The sequence below is a fragment of the Mastomys coucha genome, unplaced genomic scaffold (assembly GCF_008632895.1).
Source record: "Mastomys coucha isolate ucsf_1 unplaced genomic scaffold, UCSF_Mcou_1 pScaffold23, whole genome shotgun sequence".
Classification (NCBI taxonomy): Eukaryota; Metazoa; Chordata; class Mammalia; order Rodentia; family Muridae; genus Mastomys; species Mastomys coucha.
In genome coordinates, this window is record NW_022196906.1 from 117,578,981 (window position 1) to 117,596,788 (window position 17,808).

The window sequence follows — 17,808 nt, forward strand, 5'->3', positions numbered from 1 at the left end:
TGTCTCTCCATTCTCCACAGTAGCTTTTACTCTTATTCTGCCCCTCATCTCCCCTTTTCCTAAAGCTTCATCATAATTAAATTTGCAAATAATATTTCTTCTTTGAGAAAAGACAGTATGGAATTAGAAATATGGATGCCTGCTTGGAGTTGTAGAGTTCAACAGGCTCCAGCAACAGGAATCCAGAATGCTATATCTCAACTTGCAAAGCCCACACTGAATGCCACTCTGCCCTGCCTTCTTCCTGGATCCTGCCTCTACTTCTTTGAAATGCAAATCCTAATTCTTGGGCTGATTTTTATTTGAGGGCTTATAGATAACTATATGAAAGCTTGAAACAAGAAGTACAAATTGCAAAGGCCAGGCAGTCGTGCCTCTTATTGATGGTGATGTAATGAACACAGGTAAACTGTTCTTGTGCCTCTTTCTTTCCTCTGGACTTTGGATATTTATGCTTCTAGTCCAAATATTCTCTGAGGATGTCTACATGTATGGCTTTTCCCCTGCTCCTGTTCTTGTAGTATACTTTATTCATGATAATACACTGATTGAGTAAATTGGAAGTCATTTGCTATAAAAAATAAAATAAATCAATTTTCCCTTCCAGCTCCTGCACTCAGAATGATAGCTCTTTTGAGACTAATTATTTATTAATAAATGCCTTAGCCATCAACTTCAGCTTATTCTCTGACTTACACTTAATTATTATCCCTTCTGTTCTAACCTGGGTTCAGCTATATGGCTGTTTACCTCTCCTTGTCTTCTTAGGTTTGTCTCCTCAGAGTTCTTGAGGCAACTCTTCCCTTTATTCTATCCTGAGTTCAGCTACCTGCTGGTTTATCACTATCTCCTCAGAATTCCAGCTCGAATATCCCATGCTTCTCACTATTTCCCAAATTTTCTCTATCTCTGCTGAATATCCCACCTCCTATTTTCTGCCTAAACTTATTGGCCATAAGCTTTTTTATTGACAGGTGATGCTTATAAGAGATTCTCTCTACAGTTTGCCTCATAAATACTCATAACTGGGTCATGTATACAATGATTACATTGTTCTGTGTGTTTACTTTGCTTATTTTTAAAACAGGCTCTTGCTGTATAGCTCAGACTAGTCTAGAACTCACTGTACCTCTCAGGTTACCCTCACATTCACAATCCTACCCCAGCCTCCAGAATACTGGACATGTACCACCAGGTCCAGTCTTACTTTCTCATTCTTAGGTAACTTTTTTTTTTCTAAAATTCAGTCTCTTTCTGTGTGTGTGTCTCTTTCATTTGCTTTGTGTTTTTTGAATCTCTAGCAGAATCTTCCCATAATTTCCATAGCTCTGTAAAACTCTTGATACAGTTTTCTCCAAATTCCACCTTTCCAAACAATCTTACAAGTTCTCTGCTTTTACTGAAGATTCTCTGAATGCTATTTGGTTTGGTTCAGGTCTGAACTGGTGTGACTCTCCAGGCCTCAGCTGCATATCTAATGTTCTCCCTGACTTCTTTCTGGAATGTTCTTGTGGCTTTTCTTTGTTGGGTTTCTGTTTCCGTTAGACTTCCATCTTTCAAGAACACACATGCTCCAGTATCTCCTAAGACAAGCGTATGTGGGAAGGGACTGTCTGTCTGTGGATATCTAGAAATCTCTCTTCCTGCTCTCTGTGCTGCTGTTCTCTGCTAGCTAGCCACAGCATCATCCACTTGCTTTAGAAGTTCACGTCTCTTCCTTTCACTATGGGAAAGTTTTGCGTGTTTTATTCTCACTGCTGGAGATATTTTTGAAGAGTAAGAAAGGGTAGTAATGAGATGCTTTTCCATCTGGAATTCAGAACACCCTTCCCACTTCTTTGATTGTGTGTGCAGATGGACAAAACTTCTCTCCTGTGCTTGTTTAATCTTCTAATTTCCACTGGTGTAAATTACCTGCTAATACCCTTCAAAGGATCAGTTCTTTAGCAATTAGCACACAACATGGAAGATGTTGTGCTTTTTCTTGCTTGCCTGTTCTTGGATATGTCTAGCTGATGGATCTGCTCTTGTTTTCAGATTGCCTCACACCAGTGATAGCTGTGAACATGCTCACCCTGCAGGAGGTCCCCATCGTTATCATGGCTAACCCTGACTTGGAAGGCTCTCTAGATTCAAAAATAGGTATGTGGCTGTTTAGGTTTCATACATGCTAATAAATTATGCAGGGTTAAGGGCAAAGGGCTCATAGCTCTTGTTGTCACTTGGAGGAGTTTACTATTGATATTGTGATGGGTTTGCTTCTCAGTGAAAATTTGTGTTCCCTTTTGTTAAATCTTCTGTTTGGAGTTGAGGATCATATTTAGTGCTTCACACATTGTTGGCAAAGCATTCTACCATAACCTGTACCCAGCCCTTACCTTCCATGTATCATTTAGTTAAGAACTACGTATTCAAGAGCACAGTACTGCACACCTGACTTCCTAGCATTCAGAAGCCTGTGGTAGGGAGATTACAAGTTTAACTTTAAAAAAAAAAAAAATATATATATATATATATATTTTATGTATGTGTGTATATATATATATTTTTATGTATGTGTGTGTATGTGTATATGTGTATGTATGTGTGTATATATATATATATATATATATATATATATATATATATAGTTTTTGTTTTTTTGAGACAGGGTTTCTCTGTATAGCCCTGGCTGTCCTGGAACTCACTCTGTAGACCAGGCTGGCCTCGAACTCAGAAATCCGCCTGCCTCTGCCTCTGCCTCCTGAGTGCTGGTATTAAAGGCATGCACCACCACTGCCCGGCTTAAATATGTTTTTTTATGTATGAGTGTTTTGCCTGACTACTATGTATGTGCCTGTGCCTGTAGAGGTCAGAAGGAATCAGATCTTCTGGAACTGGAGCTACAAATAGCTTTAAGCTGTCCTGTGGGTATTGGGAACTAAACCCAATTCTTCTATAAGAAGAACAATTCATTTAGCTTCTGAGCTGTCTCTCCAGTCCCATAGCACAAGTTTAATGCCTGGAAAACATAGCAAAGCCACATCATTAAAAACAAAAGCAAGCAAACAAACAACAACTGTGTATTTGAAAGTGTATGGGTGTGGTGGGGAGGGGAGGGGATGGCAAGGCAGCTCAATGTGTAAGAATCCTTGCAAACTCAAGCCTGGCAACCTGAGTGGAGTTCCTGGAACCTAATTCTGAACGTGATCTTCCAAACCTCCACACGTGCCTACACACATACACACATTAATAAGAAATAAATAAAGAAAGAAATTTTACCTTTTTTTTTTTAAAGGAAAGCATATTAGGAATTTCATGTCATCCTGGTTGCTATTGAGAATTTAGAAAGCTTAGGCTCATGCATCATTAGTTAGTTTTTAAATACTTAGATACATGATATGGGGATGATACAACATAGACCAAAAATCTAATTTCAAACTCCAAGCCAGGTATAGTAATTCAGGCATCTAGTCCCAGCATTGAGGAGGGGGTCTTGAGTTTGAAGTCAGCCTAGGCTGTATAGTAAGATCCTATCTTAGCAAAATCAAACCAAACAAAATAAAATTCACCAAACTACCGGCAGGGGCAGCGATGGGAGTTCCAAGCACATATGATCCTTGTGGGCTGGGTTTTGGAATTGTGGAGGAGGCTAATCTGAGCTCTTTAAGAAAGGATCATGAAACAGTATACAGAGGCACCTGAGAGACACTTTGTCATTGGCAACCTTATTTATGAGTAATACTCATCTCTTGTCCTGGGGCAGAAAGAGAACAAAGGATAAGTACCTAATGATAGCCCTGTCCAAAATTTGCCTTCGGGACACATCTATGCACCTCTCTGATCTGCTTTCTTGTGGGAGCAGCAGCCTGCACGGCAATGCCCTTCCTGTGCTGCTGCAACAGTTCCTATTAAAATGGCGGCTGGTCAGTTCTGATGAAGGAAGTATTTTGAAGAGATGTCAAAGCAGAAAGCTGTCAGTGAGCACTCAGGTCATATCTGACCATTACAACCATACTTTTATAATTAGTAAGAAGTTTTAAACAGACAGAGTTAATTAGAGAAAAGACAGGAGACAGAGGAAAAGGGAGAAAGGGAAGGGAACAAGGGAGGGGGGAGGGGTATTTGTCCGGGGGGGGGGGGGGGGGGGGACAAAGGACTGCCTCTGGATAGAGAGCAGAGAGACAGATGTGGCCCATAGGAAATGGTGGTTTATAAAGTAAAAGGGGAAACCCCGTGTTACTACGAGGTGTTTAATTTTAATTGGGCATGTTAATTAGGTGTTCCAAAGGGGACTTTTGATTGCTGGACTTCAATACTTTGATAGCTAGACCTTGATAATCAGCCTTAGGAGGAGGAAGTGGACAAATAAGGGAACAGACTTTAGTGGCTAGCTTTAGGAATATAATCTAATGGTTTTTATCAAGGTAGAGGGGATGGGGAGAAGGGCAAGGCCTGCCAGAGCTATGTTTACCTTAGGCTAGCTAGAGTCCCTTCAGTCAGTGTGTGCTTTGAGTATCACCGAGTCACCCTAAGCAGGACATCAGAATCTGGCAAATAACCTTTGACTCTGTGCTGTGCCTGTAAATACCTATTGGAATGGTTTGCTATTATCCTGCATCCATACCTCCCAGTCCCATCCACTGACAGTCATTTGCTTTACTTTGTGTTTTCTGTCACAACACAGTTGGAAACACTATTGCCAAACTTTCTGGACCCACAAGCATTTGAATAACGACACAGAGACTTAATAAATTTTATTATAGCTTAGGCCTTAGCTTGGGCTACCTCCCAGCTAGCTCATCTAACTTAATTAACTCAAGTCTTCTAGTCCATGTCCCACCACATGGCCCGTTACCTCTCTCTCACTCCCAGAGACCCTCTCTAACCTTCTCCAAGTCCTGCTGGCAAATCTTCCTGTACCTCTGCTGCTACTCCCAGAGACCCTCTCTCATAAGAATAGCAATACTAAAATCTGGCCATTACTCAGCTCTCTGCTGGTACAGATTTAATTGAATAATACCAACATAACCTTCACATACTACGCCCCAACCAAGCATGCAGCTTGCACTGCTATAGAACTTACAGTCCCTGCACCTGAAGCCACCCCTCTGGACTGTTTTGCAGAAGAGCTGGATTAGCCTTCTTGTGTAACCTTCCGCATGTATGTCAACATTTTCCATGAGAGAGATGTCAGCACCAGGCGACATTTGACCAATTTAGGAGATTATGGGATGAATTTATAATCCTAGCTAGCCTGTATAAAAGACACACAATCCAGGTATTTTATTTCCAAACCATAAGCCTAGATGGGGCAGATTTGGAGCTATCCTAACTTATTCTCCAGTTATTTGCCCCTTGTTACATGCTGTTTCTCCTGGCCACATGCTCAAGGTCCATCTCATCTCATGGCGGCCTCTTCCACCTCTGTCTTCTTCCTCTCCCTTTACCTATAACCCCTTCACTCAATCCTCAAGTCCTACCTTTCTCCTTTCATTGCCCTCTCACAGGCTCTAGTCCTTTATTGACCAGTTAAATTGGGGAACAATGTTCACATAGCATCACTTGCTGTATGTGAGGATTTGCTTGTGGGGAAAACTCATCTTGAGAAACTAGTGTTTAGCATTAGAATACAAGCAGCATCAGACCAGCCCACACCAGGAGATATGTTTTCTGTCCCCACTGAGAAAGTGGTCTGGAAAGAAGCCAGGATAGGGTAGAATACTCCCTGTGCCACCATGGTCAGAACAGCCCATTTTGTCAACAGCAGCACCACACTCAGAACCCTGTCCTACAGAACCAATCACCAAGGCCTGCTTCTGTGCTCGCTCAGCTGAAGCCAGAACAGTGGGTCCTACCCCTCTGGGTGATTTTCTTGTGCCCCACCTCATTTCCTGGAGATATGTGTGGGTTGAAGAATAAATGCATGTTCAGAATGTTCTGGTATTCTCAGGGACACAGCATAGACTCCAATGCCAGCTTTCAATGTCCAGACTTGGGGGATCTTTCTAGGGAATTAAAATGCCATTGGAGCCAGTACTGCTTCCCACCAGGAAGCTACTGGGGTGGATTCAAGAGGCTCTCCTCATACTTGTAATATATAGTTTCCGTGGCATGGATGGTAGATTTTAGGGTTGCAACTATGTTTTTAAGAAGAAAACCAGCTGGGCAGTGGTGGCACATGCCTTTAATCCCAGCACTTTGGGAGGCAGAGGCAGGCAGATTTCTGAGTTTGAGGCCAGCCTGGTCTGCAGAGTGAGTTCCAGGACAGCCAGGGTTATACAGAGAAACTCTGTCTTAAAAAAAGAAGAAGGAAGAGGAGGAGGAGAAGGAAGAGGAGGAGGAGGAGGAAGAAGAGGAGGAGGAGGAAGAAGAGGAGGAGGAGGAGGAGGAGGAAGAGGAAAACCAGAGGGAAGACCCAAGGAAAATAATTCCAACAATGTGAACAGTTGTTAGGGTGTCAGGTTCTCTAAGGCTATGTCATATTATCTAGTGAGTTTGATATGGCTTTCTGTCTTCTGAGGCAAAAGGGACTCTCTAAGAAGCTTAACGCCGCATGTCAGTGTTGCATGATTCTTTCTTTTAAGCACTTAAGAAGAGTTGATGTTTTGTATTTTTCCCCTCTCAATAGGAATCCCCAGCACCAGCTCAGAGGACGCCAGACTAGCCCAAGCTCTGGGCCTGTCCTACTCTGAGGTCATTGACACTTCCCCAGATGGCACAGAGAGACTGAGTGGATCTGCTGAGGTTGGTGCTCTGGCCTGTGCCTGAGATTTACAAGACCCTGAGATTGATGTGATGAGATGTACTCTTACAGAGCCCTATCCCAGTTCACCCTTCCACTCTCCCTCACCCCAGTGGCCTTGTAGACAACTTCGTTTGAGAATCTTGCTTGAGAAATGATCTTTCCAAAGAATGTTTAGCTTCTTAAAGAGGTGAAAAGCTGACTCTTCTTCCTGGGCAAGATGATGGTTCGCTCCAGATTATTTGCTGTTTACATCTCAAGTTTAACTTGAGTTTACAGACTGTTTAGTTTAACTAAAGTTTACAGACCCTTATATAAACGCTCAATGTTTAAACAAGGTTATCTCTTATTTGATTTGGTATATTTGGCAAGATGTGAACTCCAGCTGTGCTGAACTGAACCTGTAGTAACAATTTTGGAATTTTTGTTTCTTAAAAAAAATACATAGATTTTATAAGTCTGTGCTTTCATTTTAATCCCAGGTGTAGGGATGTGGGGTTGTTTTGGACTGTCAAAAGCAGCTGACTATGACTTGTCTCATCCTGTAACAGAGGCATGGTTTTGCCAGCTGTAGATAGTTTCTGTGATTGTGTGACATTTCAAATTCTGGAAACTTTTCAGAGAGTATATAAATGCTAGAGCCCTGATAGGTGGGGTGAGTAGCTGTTGGTCATTCAGTGGCAGTTGTTAGTAGTTGTGCTCAAAGAAGAAACAAAAGGAAAGAAATTAGATTCAAGGAGCTCTATCTCTCTTTCCCCTCTCCTTCATTCTTCTCTCTCTCCTATCTAGTGATAGGTGGTGAATGGGGGTGAAATGGAGGGGGACAAAAAAAGACCAGCTACATGAACCAGAAACTGGTGGGAGAGGCTGTTTGGGGATGGGAGGCTAAAGTGGGAAGTGACTGAAAGCAGTGAGTCTCAAACTTGAGCATGTATCAGAATCATTCTGGCCTTGTTAAAACATTGTGTAGCAATACATATCCTGACTCTTCCCAAGAGTTCTGTTCCCAGAAAATTTGCACAGTGTTGCTGCTGCTGGTGGTACTGATGCTGGTGCTAGTATTGCTGGTAGTGCTAGTGGTGGTTGTGGTGGTGCTGCTGCTCCTGCTGGTCCAGGAACCACTGTTGAGAATCACTGGCTTAGAGCCTTGCTGCTGAAAGTCTGGTGCCTAGATTAATGGCTCTGTGACTCCCAGCCCTACCCTAGTCACACAAGATCCCTGAGTGATTTCTATGCATGTTAAAACTTGAGAGCATTGGCTTGGAGTGCTCATTTTTAAACTTGACAACACAGTGGAAACACTCAGAAACTGCTTTAAAATATTGGCACTTGGAAGAAATGTATGCTGATTCACACCTATAATCCTAACATTTGGGAAGTGAGATAGGAAGTTTAGGAGTTCAAGGCTATATTGGGCTACATAGAGTTTGAGACCAGCCTGAGCTGTGTGAGACCCTTGTCTTAAGAGACATGACAAACTAACAATCTAATGGTTGAATCTTACCCCAGATATTGCAACCAAATGATGGATGATAGTGAATACATGAGTGGTAGACATCAGGAGTTACAGCTCCCCAGGAGATTTGAACATAAGTCCTAATCTGGGACCTGCTGGCTCAGCATGTAGTCTTCCATCAGTCCAATCATGAATCCCAAAGAAGGACCTACTGATCACCCCCCTGGTTCTGGTTCTAGTATACCTGAAGACCCAGATGTTTCAGGTTTGGAACCACTTAGCTATAAGGGTATCCTGTCTTTTCTGTCTTCCTCTCTGTTTCTGTCTATCTTTCTGTCTGTCTGTCTCTACCATCTATCTGCCTGCCTGCCTGCCTGCCTGCCTGCCTGCCTGCCTGCCTGCCTGCCTGCCTGCCTGCCTGCCTGCCTATCTATCTATCTATCTATCTATCTATCTATCTATCTATCTATCTATCTATCTATCTATTTCATCTATCTATACATCCTTTTAACTACAAGAGAATAAAGACTTCTATCTACAAGAGAATGGTTTGTGGCTTCATGTTTGTATCTCCAAATATAAATAATATTCTAAGATATTAAAGTCTTTTTTTTCTTGGTCCTCATTTATGCAGGCCTACTGGAGAATAGGGCAGAGCCAACCCTAGGGATCTACAAGGGAACTTCAGGGCTGAGAAGTGAGGAAGGAGATATCCATGGCTAAAACTAGGCTGTCTCTCTGAGTCCCAGAGAGGCCTCTATTCCTCTGGATGGGACTCCAAGTGTTATGTATCCTCTGCATTTGCTTTCAGATAGCTTCAGGTAGCCTTGAGTTATCCCCTTTCTCTTTGCTGAATACTCAACCAAATGAGGTCACTGAGGGGTTGGAGAAGGGTGGTGCAAGGCTGTTTTCCTTCATGAGCTTCTAGAGCAGAGGACAGTGGTGCATGAGAAGACAGACTTTGAAGAAAGCACATAGTGCTTTGTATTATAACTATATGATATCAGGAGTACAGACTGGAGAACCTCTCTCCCAGAGCATAGCCACCCCTTTACAATAAACTCTAAGAAGACTCTACACCACTAGTAAGAAGGTTACTTTGTTAAACATGTCTGAAGTCCCTTTTAATGACATGTCTTGTGACTAGCTCCTTGAGGATATGAACAGATTACATTTGTCATTGTGTTTCTGAGGCCTGACATACAATAGGACTGATCTTAGGAGCCCACGTTCTGAGTGTTAGCAAGCCTTACAGCTCACTTCATCTAATTAGTTTGGTTTCTGGAGAGTATCAGTGAGGAGAACACTCCACCTTTAGACTAGCAGTGTTCTGCCTGTTGTCTGTGAAATGGGAATATTTAAATATAAGAATGGTTTGTTTCTTCAAGCTGAGGCAGATCTGCCCCACTTGCTTGCCTTAAGATATAACATTGAACTTTTTTCCTCTGGATATTTTTTTTTCTCTAAGAGGAAGTGCATATTGTGCAGCTCTTTACTGGTAATTAGACATCTTAGTGATTATCTGGTAGTTAGACACTGATAGGTATGGAGCCAGGACATGACAGAAAGGGAGGGCCACAGAACTGGGGCCAGCTGCCCACCACATACAATGGGCACAGTGCCCATGGCCAACATTGTTTCTCAAAACTCCTGGAACTATTTTAATGTCTTTAAAATTTGGAAGTAGAGATGGAGAAATGGCTCAGCAGTTGAGAATACTGTTCCTCCAGGAGATCCAGGTTCAATACCCAGCACCTACATCGCATCTCACAACCATCTGTAACTCTAGTTCCAGGAGATCTGTCACCCTCTTCTGACCTCCACGGGCACAAGGCACAAATATGGTACTACCAAAACTACCTTGAACCCACCAGTGATATAAATAATGACACAGAGGCTTATTAATATTTTAAAGCTTAGGCCTTTTGCTGGACAGTCTCTCAACTACTCTAACCCAAAGTCCTGGCACTATATCCTACCATGTGGCCAGGTCTACCGCTCTGCTTTGCTCTGGTCCATCCGTTCACCTAGTGTCCGCTGGTTGAATCTTTCCACTTCTCAATTCTTCTCCCAGAGTTCCTCTGCCCAGAAGTTCCACCTTTCACTTCCTGCCCAGCTATTGGCCATCAACTCTTTTTTTTTTAATTATTAATCATTCCATTCAATTACATCTCAAATGATATCCCACTTCCCAGTTACCCTTCCACCAGCCCCCCATTCCATATCTGTCCCCCTGCCCCCACCATCAACTTTTTATTAAAACCAAGTAGATACAATTCTAAGATTGCCTTAGGCAAGTGAGTAAGGAACAAATATTTACAAAATATGAGGCCAGCGATGGGCCATTAGCTCTTTGCCAAACCAGAATTAACAATTGAATATACAGAGACACACCTTCACACAATATACCCCAGCATGGCGCAGAGAAATACATGAAGATAAAACACCTATACACATAAATAATTTTTAAATTGTAAACAAACAAAAACCCCTTAAACTTTTCTATCAATGCAGTTGCAAAATGTGATTTTTAGTGTTGCCCTGAGGAGGAAAAGACCCACCCATAAAGATAAATGCATCCAGGGTTCAGGGGATTCCTGATGTGGCCCGACACAGAACCAGACAGGTATGAACATCACACGTTGCTGCAGTGGTCCAGGGTGCTGAGCAGGGGCAGAGTTTCTTACAGTTCTCTTCACTTCCAGTTTACAGGTATGACCCGGCAGGATGCTTTTGTAGCCCTGACTCAGAAAGCCCGTGGGATGAGAGTGGGTGGACACGTGACAAGTAACAAGCTGAAAGACTGGCTGATCTCGAGGCAGCGCTACTGGGGCACACCAATCCCCATTGTTCACTGCCCAGCCTGTGGCCCTGTGCCTGTGCCACTGCAAGACTTGCCTGTGACTTTGCCCAGCATCACATCTTTAACAGGCACAGGAGGTTCCCCCCTGGCCTCAGCTTTGGAGTGGGTGAACTGCTCTTGCCCAAGGTAAGGAGCCATAGCCAGCACTCTGAGGTGTCTTGGATATCCCTCACTGGATGCTAAATGCTTCCTTCTTCACCAGCCTAAAAGGAATATCAAAGCTGTATTGGAACCTTTGAGAATCTGGCCTAGGCTCTGTAGAGGGGCCTGAAACACTGATCCAATGGAGGGAAGACAGGTTTTCATCATACCACACTGTCTGCCATTTCTACTCCACAGGACTTCCTAGAAGTGTGAAAGGTATTTCTTCCCTGCTATGGTTGGCCAGTACAAAGCAAGTATCCTGTATGGATACTGCCAAGGAGTATGGGAAAGACAGTAGTGTGTTCATTCCTTACCTTGCTGAAGCACACCAACCTTCTCTCCTCTTTCCTCACTTCAGAGTGAGATTGGGTTTTTCTAGAGGATCAGTAGAGTGCCTCAAATAAGGTTTTTATGATGCTGTTAGCAGCTGACTAGCATCAAGCTAGTTCTTTTCTTTTTCCCTCTGTGAAGGAGTTTTCACTTTCAGTACAACGTTGCAGCTTTGCGTGGGAATATGGCTTCTTCACAGAACCACGGAATTTCTGGAGGGTAGAGCTCAGGCCTCAGAGGTGACTTCACTCCCTGATTGAGTTTGGTAAACATAGGGCTGTGAGCCACCAAGCTAATACAGCCAAACAGGACAGCACAGAGATATAGACAGAAGCCTTGGGTCCAGCTGAGGAGTCTTTATATATTTACTTTGTGCATTCTATGGCCTTGGGCCTGTCTCTGAACCTCTGTGAAACCTCACTCTCTCCTGAACAGCGGGGCTTGGCTTCATAATTCTCTGGTATTCTGGGAAACCAATGACACAGCATCTGTAACACCTTTGACCCTATTCTGCTGCCCCAGATTGCACTGCTCCTATCTAGCCCAACCTGGTGACCTCATGCCCATCATCTGCCTCCACACCTCTTCCCGACCATCCAGGCCCAAGGCCACATTGATGGAAGTGAGCACAATGAGTGTCAGGCAGATGTAATTGCTTCTGGGTAGTGGGTCTGTTCTCCTCGGTGTTCCCCAAGTTGGGCAAGAAAAAGAAGGTGACTTATCATCCAGTCACTTCCCCAAATACTGTTTATCATAAGAAGTAAGATGTAATCCAAATAAAGGCCTGGCTTTACTTTAGAGAATTGCTGTGGAGATTGGCACCTCTCTCTGGTGGCACACAGGATTCCCTAGGAACTTCTTTGACAGCTCCTGCCCTAAGGAATCCCACCATGCCCAGGCCTCCTGACTAAAATGCAGGTGCGAGGCCCGGTTTGGTCATCTGACCTGAGGTGGGGTGGGGGGCTGATTCCTTCTGTAATATTCATAGAGTCAGTGTGGACTGCCTAACAAATGAGGGATGTAACACACAGCCCTTCTTTTCCTCTGTAAACTGAAAACAGACTGCAGCTCTTATGTGCTTAGTGAATGGAAAGTTCCTTTTGGAGACTCCTTTCCTCCTCTCCTTGCTCTCTAAGAGCACCCTCACTCAAACTTACGCTGCTCAAAGTGAAATATTGGGAGGCCCAACATCTCCCAAGTACAGCTGGTAGGAAAGTGCACTGAAACCTAGAATAAAAAAGCAAATTGATAAATTTCTTTTCTCAGGTGCAAGGGATCAGCCAAGAGAGAAACGGACACCATGGACACCTTTGTGGATTCCGCTTGGTACTACCTCAGATACACTGATCCTCACAATACTCATAGGTAATGTTCCTACTGTGTAACAGATAGCACTTCCTTCATCCTTCAGGAAGCAAAACCAAGATGGAGTTAAATATGCAAGGGAGGTGCTGGGAACATGCCTGGGTGGGACAGAGAGGGGAGCTGAGCTGGCAGAGCAAACACCCACATCATGTGTATGTGTAACTGGCACACGATGGATTCAGAGGAGCCTAGACCATAGCAAAGCTTTCAATGCCTCAGCAAGGCTGTGGGAAGAATGCAATGCACATGTCCACTCAGAACCCAAGGAGGCAGGTGCACCTTCATGCTGCTGCTATCCTTTTCTTCTTCTGGAAGTAGATGGAGACCAGGGGCTGGGCCAGAGTAGCCCAAGTACACACAGTGGTGGCTAGTGTTGGTCAGCTGTGCACTTCATGCCAGGCTCTCAGCTTGGTGAAGCTTAGAGTACCAGAGAAAAGGCTATTTTAGTATGAGTATATTACTTATTAATTTAGATTGCTCAGCCCAGTAAATCCCATTTATAATACAAATTGAAAAAACAGCTAAAGGAAGATGTGAACACCCTATACTGTGGAACGGTAGGGACAGTAGGGATGCCTGACATGGACTAAAGAGGGACAGGACAGTTGGGGAGAGCTAAGCAGCTTAGACTCGTACCACACATAGTCAATAAATCTCCTAAAGTACAAATCAGTAATGAGTATAAACATTGTTAAATAATTGAAGTAAGAGCGGAAGCCAAGAGTATTGGTACATGTGTATAATCCCAGCATTCAGGAGGCAGGAACTGGAAAATCAAGAGATCAAGGCCAGCCTGGGCTACACAAGACCCCATGTCAAAGAGAGGGGTGGGAAGAGAGAGAGAAGAGGAAGGATGAAGATGAACAGAATTAAAAATGAATAGGTAACCAGGTGTGATAATATCTTTAATCCCCACACTCAGGCAGACGGAGGTGGATGTCTATGAATTCAAAATCTGTCTGTTTAACTATTGAGTTCCAAGCGTCTGGGTGCTACACAGTGAGACCCTGACTTTAAAAAAACAAAAGTGGCTAAGGTTCAAGCCTGGGGTGCAGGGAGAACTGAGGCTAAGACCACTGGTTTTTCATGATAAACTTTCAAGTGCTGTTTGACTTTTCTGTCTGTTTCTTGGACAAGGCAGGAACAGAAAAGAGAGCAATTGGTAGCCAAGTAAAGCTAGGATGGGAGCTAAAGAAAATTTCCAGAGCCAGGAAAACACACTCTGCTTTCAGACCTTAGCAGGTTGCTCTTGAGCATGAAAGAAATACCCGGGAGCTGTATTATCCACCTGTGAAGGGCTTCCATTCTGGGCCTGGTGGTGCACACCTGTAGCTCCAGCACTGGAGACTGAGGCAGGAGGCTGTGTGCTCAAGGGTCTTGTTCTACACAATCATATCCTTTGTCAAAAACAAGCAAAGAAAGCACTCTCCTATTCTGGATTAGCAGCACGGTAGCATATTTCTGGTTAGACAGATGCTCAAGCCACATTCTGAGCAGCAGAGTTGTGGCTTCATAATGTGTTCATTTCAGAAATTAGTGGGATCCTGAGTAAATGGAAAGATGCAAGGAGATTGGGAACTCCAGAGCAGCTCCACGTGAGCCATAGATGAGTGTGAGGGACAATTCCCTTCTCAGGCTGTGTCGCAGCGGTCCTGAGCCCTGCATAGCCCCTTTGTGAACAGCACAGCTTCACACATCACCTGGCATGTTGCCCCCAGATCCAGCATTGTCTTGAGTCTTCCAGAGTGGTGTCCTAGGTAGAACATAAATTGAATAGTTAATGTCATTTATCCTGAACTTGTTTGTGAGCTACATACCACCCTTAACTTTAGCTTTACTGTTGCCCAGAGCAGCAGTTGAATTCATTTATATACTTATAATTCTTTTTTTATTTGAGACAGGGCCTCACTGTGACAGGGCCTCACTGTGTAATTGGGGTTGTCCTGGAACTTGCTATCTAGACCAGGCTGGCACTGAACTCACAGAGATCAGCCTGTCTTGGCTTTCCAGGTTTGGGCATTAAAGTTCTATGCTATCATGCCCAGCAGCAGTTGAATTTCTTTAAGAAACTATTTTTTTTTTCATAAAGAAAAAGAAAAGGTAGTTAGAAATTTATTTATTCATTTGTTTGGTTGATTTGGGTGACCTTCTTTTGCCTTTTTTTTAATTTTTAATTTCAAGAGTACTAGCACAATTGTAACTGCAAAGAGGCCTATGCTAATAGGTACACTGCTTGGCCAGGCTTCCTGACCTGCCACCAGCAGTTTCTGTTTCTATTTCAGAACTGGTCAGCCAAGAGCATGCTACAGGAAAATACTTTGTGGCATTGGGGAGAAAACTGAAATTTTAAAGCCAGAGCGCACAGATCCTTCAAAGCAAAAGCCCCTCAGTTAACTTGGAATGGAGGGTTGCCTTGGGAACATGGAGGCCTATTCCCCAGCCACAGTGGCTCTTTCCCAAGGCAGCAGCCAACAAATAGATGATCTGGCGAGTCCTTCCCCTCTATACATTAGGGGACAGGAGTAGGAGGAAATCTGACCTTTGGTATGCATGTTGGTCACAATGCATCTAGTAAATGAGGGAGTTACTGGGATATTTTATGACAGGCCCTAAATAAATTTCACTCCTTCGGTAAGCCATATTTGGACTCTTGCTGGCTATTTGAAAGCACTTTAAAAATAAGATTGATTTCTGTTTTAAAATGAACATTTAATATCATGCTAGTTTCTATTGTAAATGCTACTATTGCCCTCTATTGGTGAAAATTTAAAAATTCTCAATTGTCCTAATCATACTAAAAGTTAAAGCTAGCCATTCAAATAAGCATCCCACAGAGATGCTTTGTTGCTGGTATCTTTTTCTCTTTTTCTTGTTTTATTCAAAAATTATTTTTTTTTTCTTTTTTAGAGACAGGGTTTTTCTGTGTAGCCCTGGCTGTCCTGGAACTTGCTCTGTAAACCAGATTGGTCTTGAACTCAGAGATCCGCCTGCTCTGCCTTCTAAGTGCTGGGATTAAAGGTGTGTACCACCACCATCTGGCTCAAAAATTACATTTTTATTACATCTGTTTAGTGTGTGTGTGTGTGTGTGTGTGTGTGTGTGTGTGTGTGTGTGTACATGTACCTTGAACCATGCACAGAGATCAGAGGATGGCTGTGGTCCATAGTCAACACTTCTCCTTTTCTCACTTATTGTATACATTTTTCTTTTATTAAAAGAAGGTCATTTTTTTCTGACATTAGTTATTCTCAAGGGATGAGCAAATTGCAATAGGTCTAATTTATACAGTTGTGGCAAAGAAGGCATTAAAATGCCCGCTTATCTTTCTTGCAGTCCTTTCGGCTCAGCCCTGGCAGACTTCTGGATGCCTGTGGATCTGTACATTGGAGGGAAAGAGCATGCTGTCATGCACTTGTTCTATGCACGATTCTTCAGTCATTTCTGCCACAGTCAAAAGATGATGAAGCACAGGTGAGCATTCGTAGTCCCATTCACAAGCAGTGACCAGAAACAGGTATCTGTTGGGAGTTAAGATAATATGTGTATACAAAAAAAAAATCTGTTTTTCATATATGCTCTAGAGGCCATTGTAGGTCTTTATAATTTGAGGACCATTTACACAAACCTCTTAATCATTTGGTGTGAGATCCAGCTTTCACTGCATCTGTCTGTTAAGTAATTTGAGGTTTTTACTTGTGGAGGAAAGAGGAGCATTGTGATATTATGTCTTCCTGAAGCATCTCACACACTTGTCACTCTGGGTGTACTGTACCTCTAAGCTTGGCTGAATCCTTCTCTAATACATCACTCTAACACTTGTGTATCATAGCAGGAGATAGCATTGTAAATCCATTGACAGTTTTTCTCCTGTTGGTTTATAATGTGTTCCTCATAACATTCAAAAGATGGAAGAAAAGTTTGTATACTTTTGTAATCCTAGCACTCAGGAGGCAAACATAGGAGGATGGTTGCAAACTTGAGGCTAGCCTTGACTGCATAGTGAACTTTAGGCTATATGGAAAGACAATCTCAGGGCCCCGGCATTTCTAGACCCTCTGAAAGGTCCCCAAAATTCCAAATGTCACAGAGTCACAGAAACTATATGCAGCTGGCAAAAATCACATCCCTGCCAGAGCATGAGGCAAATCATAGTTAGATTCTACGAAACAGCCCCATATCCCACATCTGGGATTAAAACAAAAACATTCTTTTAATACTTTATCTAATATTGCTGTGTTTTTTTTAAAGAAACCAAAATTAATGACTAAATTATCACTATACCCTGTCTCTAAGAACCAAAAGATAAAAAGTAAATGAACATTCATGCTCCCCACCTCAGTATGGGAAGTAGAACAATATATTACAGGATGCCCCTTGCCAGTCATATCACTCCTTTTCCCACCATCCCTCCCCAAGATAATTCCCATGGCAAATTTTAACTACTAATTTTTTTATAAATGTATCACTCCTGACTACTGCATTTATTATTATTATTATTATTATTATTATTATTATTATTATTATTATATGTGTGGATGATTGCGAGGAGGGGCTTGTGTGTCACAGCATGCGTGTGGAGGTCAGAGGACAAGTTTGTGGAATCAGTTTCCTTTTCCACCCTTAGGTTTTGGGAACTAAACTCAGTTCATGAGGCTTGCGTGGAAAACATCCAGTTCAATTTTCTTCCCTGCACTGACCTTCTGTGATTAGGATCATATAGCACATGTTCTATTGAAATTTAGCATGGTACATCCTTCTGTTTCCTGGCTGAGCAGCATCCCATTGTGTGGACTGGAATTTCCATTGCAGAACTGGATTATATAGCCACAGCAGCAAAGGGGCTCTTCACCTCTGAAGATTTTTTCATACTAATTTTTTTTATTGTATGCATTGCCAATGTTTCCTCATTCTTGGCCTATCTCTATT

General features: G+C 42.8%; 1 protein-coding gene across 2 annotated transcripts in view; it reads left to right on the forward strand.

Annotated features, from left to right (window-relative positions):
* Lars2 (leucyl-tRNA synthetase 2, mitochondrial) overlaps positions 1-17,808 on the forward strand; it is a 96,678-nt gene that overhangs the window by 60,212 nt on the left and 18,658 nt on the right. For both annotated transcript variants that reach the window (XM_031345758.1, XM_031345759.1), the window contains 5 exons: positions 2,038-2,142; positions 6,611-6,726; positions 10,886-11,169; positions 12,784-12,882; positions 16,216-16,353. In XM_031345758.1, coding sequence (XP_031201618.1) covers positions 2,038-2,142; positions 6,611-6,726; positions 10,886-11,169; positions 12,784-12,882; positions 16,216-16,353 — 742 coding nt within the window. The remainder of the gene's footprint in view (positions 1-2,037; positions 2,143-6,610; positions 6,727-10,885; positions 11,170-12,783; positions 12,883-16,215; positions 16,354-17,808) is intronic.